The sequence below is a fragment of the Octopus bimaculoides genome, chromosome 10 (assembly GCF_001194135.2).
Source record: "Octopus bimaculoides isolate UCB-OBI-ISO-001 chromosome 10, ASM119413v2, whole genome shotgun sequence".
NCBI classification, from domain to species: Eukaryota; Metazoa; Mollusca; class Cephalopoda; order Octopoda; family Octopodidae; genus Octopus; species Octopus bimaculoides.
The window spans coordinates 92,726,516-92,729,510 of NC_068990.1; the positions used below are offsets into that span (position 1 = coordinate 92,726,516).

General features: G+C 36.0%; 1 protein-coding gene across 1 annotated transcript in view; it reads right to left on the reverse strand.

The window, feature by feature from the left end:
* LOC106876571 (uncharacterized) overlaps positions 1 to 2,840 on the reverse strand; it is a 29,832-nt gene extending 26,992 nt beyond the window's left edge. Inside the window, exon 1 of the mRNA XM_014925170.2 lies at positions 2,111 to 2,840. Within this exon, the coding sequence (XP_014780656.1) occupies positions 2,111 to 2,275 (165 nt within the window). The 5' untranslated portion in view covers positions 2,276 to 2,840. The remainder of the gene's footprint in view (positions 1 to 2,110) is intronic.
* Between the last annotated feature and the right edge of the window lie 155 nt (positions 2,841 to 2,995).

Genomic DNA, 2,995 nt, shown 5'->3' on the forward strand with positions numbered 1-2,995 from the left:
TATATAACCGGTAGAATGATACGTATAAATACTAATCTACATCATTTCAAATGTAACATCTTCAGTTATTCTTATTCTACAATCTAGAAGAATCTTCTCATACTTAAATGTGTACATATCTATATGCACACATCGATATATTTCTGTGTGCGCGCACGCATATACTTCAGATTTCACACACACACTACACGATAAATATATGCACACGTGTGTGCGCGCACACGCAAACACATACAGTGTGATCCCCCCTACCTCTTCTCTAGATTACATTCGGTTATCATGCAATCAACAGTAATAGCAAGAAAATTATGTGTATTCCGCAATTTGTTTTTTATTATTAATCCTAGCACAGCACGATGCAAGGCGAACCCGTTTTGGCCCCCGTTCTACACATCTAAAATCCTACAACTACTACTAGTGGTATACTACCAGCACTAGTTAGGTTCTTTCTTCTTTAAGTCACAATGTGATAAACGAAGACGTTGGGTGGTTGTTACAACTACCACACACTCACTCATTCATTCATTCATAGGAAACAGAGCATCACTCGAGATTTTAAACGGCTCTTCGTGATGGATTTTTAGTTTGGTAAAATCGTTATCAAATTTGGTCCAGATATATTCTGGATAATTAGATTTATATCTGTCTAATACAGATATGAGAGTCGAGACAGATATATAGGCGTATGTTACAGCTTTAATACGCGCATATATATGTACGCGCGCGCGCATACATACAATGTAGAAGTGACAGTGTATATTCTACATGCCAACACATTTGCATGTGTAGAAGACGTGTCATGTATGTATAAAGAGGTTAAAGACTAAGAGATATGGAGAGACAGAGAGAGGAGAAATAAGGCAAGCTACAACTAGAGAAAGAGAGAGAAAATATAGAGGGTGAGAAATAAAGGAGTAAAACAATGGGGCATGCCGATGATAATAATTCTTTATTATTGTTGCAAGGGCGACGAATGGAGGGGAGAATTTAAAGAGACATTACAAAAAAAGGGTGTCACAAGTCCACACATTTTGGACGAAAGGTGGAATTGTAATAATAATTTCTCAAGCACAAGGTCTGGAATATGGCACACGGCCATAAATTATGGGGAAAGAGGGATATAGTCAATAAAACCGGTCCTCGTACTTGACTGATACTTATTATTATTATTATTGATCCCTCCAAAAGAAAGCTCCACCTCGGTGGGATTTGAACTCAGAATGTGTAAAGGGACGTAACTAAATACCGCAAGGTATTTCGTATAGTCGGAATAGTAATTAATAGGAAGAAAAACCTCAACAACATTTGGGAACGGGGTATATGAGTGTGTGATGTTGATGCCTTTCTCGAAGGCTTTAGTGATGCAATGTGAAATGAGAAGACACCAAGTAAATAATAATGATTTATTGCATTGGCATTTGGACTGGACTGGCTGGCACTTGGAGGGAGAAAACAGAATTGTGAAAGATATAGCAGGCACGAGAAGGATTTGAACTCGGAACATAAAAGGGCGTAATTAACTATTTTGTCCTCTACTCTACCAATAATGTTTTCGTTATTTATAATGATAATAAAAATAATGTGAAGGTTTCTGAAAAAATATAAGAATTCGTCTACAAAAGAAACAATTTCTGTCAGAAGAAGCGAATTCTCATGCGAACGGGTTCGTGAATTGCATATATTCAATTTTAATGCCCCTTAGATGGAAGACGAGGTTGACCTACGAAGGATTCGAAGAAGCACATGCGAACGAATTAAATGCTGAAAAAAAAAACCCTGGTCAAAAGCTAATGATACCATAAATACACCATTAGTAATCCCACAGTAGACGTGTGTACGTATGTATGTAAGCAACTGGCCGAATCCGGAATCGAATGCGGCTCTTCGTGTATTGATGACCATATATTATAAACATTAACGCACTTGCCATGTCTAAGCTCATTTTTCGGCTAAAGTCATGATAGTTCAATCATCTTCATTGATACATATAGAAATTATTAAAAGACTGTGTGTAATTTAATTATTGCTTTATCTGACACTTGATTGCACCCTCAGTAAAGAACATAGATAGATAGATAGATAGATAGATAGATAGATAATTGAAACTCACCTCTACTGTCATCGCAAGACCTTTCGATGGTTTAGTGACTTTCTTTTTACCAGTTCCTCCTGCATTGCAAGCAACGGGTGAGAAGAAGAAGAAGCAGGTAAGAGTCAGGCTTAAAGTGATGATGCCAACCATAGCAGAGCAACGAGGCGTTGAGGGGTGCAGCATTTTGAAAAGAAGTGCTTTGCTGCCCACTCTGACAATTGAAAAGCTACGTTGACTGTGAAGAAATGTTGGTAAGATAGCGCAGAGAAAATAAGACCACGACAAGGAACTATAAAATATAATAATAATAATAATAATAAATATAGAATTATATATATTTGTGTGTGAGTGTGTTGTGTATGTCTTTAAAGAATTTACGTTTCTTAATCTGCGTGTATTAGCATAGTCGCGTGTTATGTATTACTTTTTTTTATTTATACAATACTAATATAATATAAATATATTAATGATTATTTTAAAATCAATTATCCCTTGTATATTTTTCGATATACGTAATTATTCCATCCAAATGCAGTTTCTTTTTTTTTCTTTTTGATGTTGTTATACTGATAGATAAACATATACGATTCGTATCTGAGTTTCGAATATAATAAAGCCACGACAGGTTTGTGTTTACAGGTTCGTTATTTTCAAACAAGTGTTTCCTGCTGGAATGTAGATGACACGACATGGAGTACACGAAGCATGTGTTAGGGAGGTAGACGTGGTTATAGAGAGGGGGGGTAGAGCGTGATTGGAAGCTTGTGTTAGGGGGAGTTGACGGGGGAAGGAAGTAGAGTGAGAAAGTCTCATATGGAGTGTGTGTGTATATATATATATATATATATAGACGCACACACACACACACATATATATATATATATATATATATATATATATATA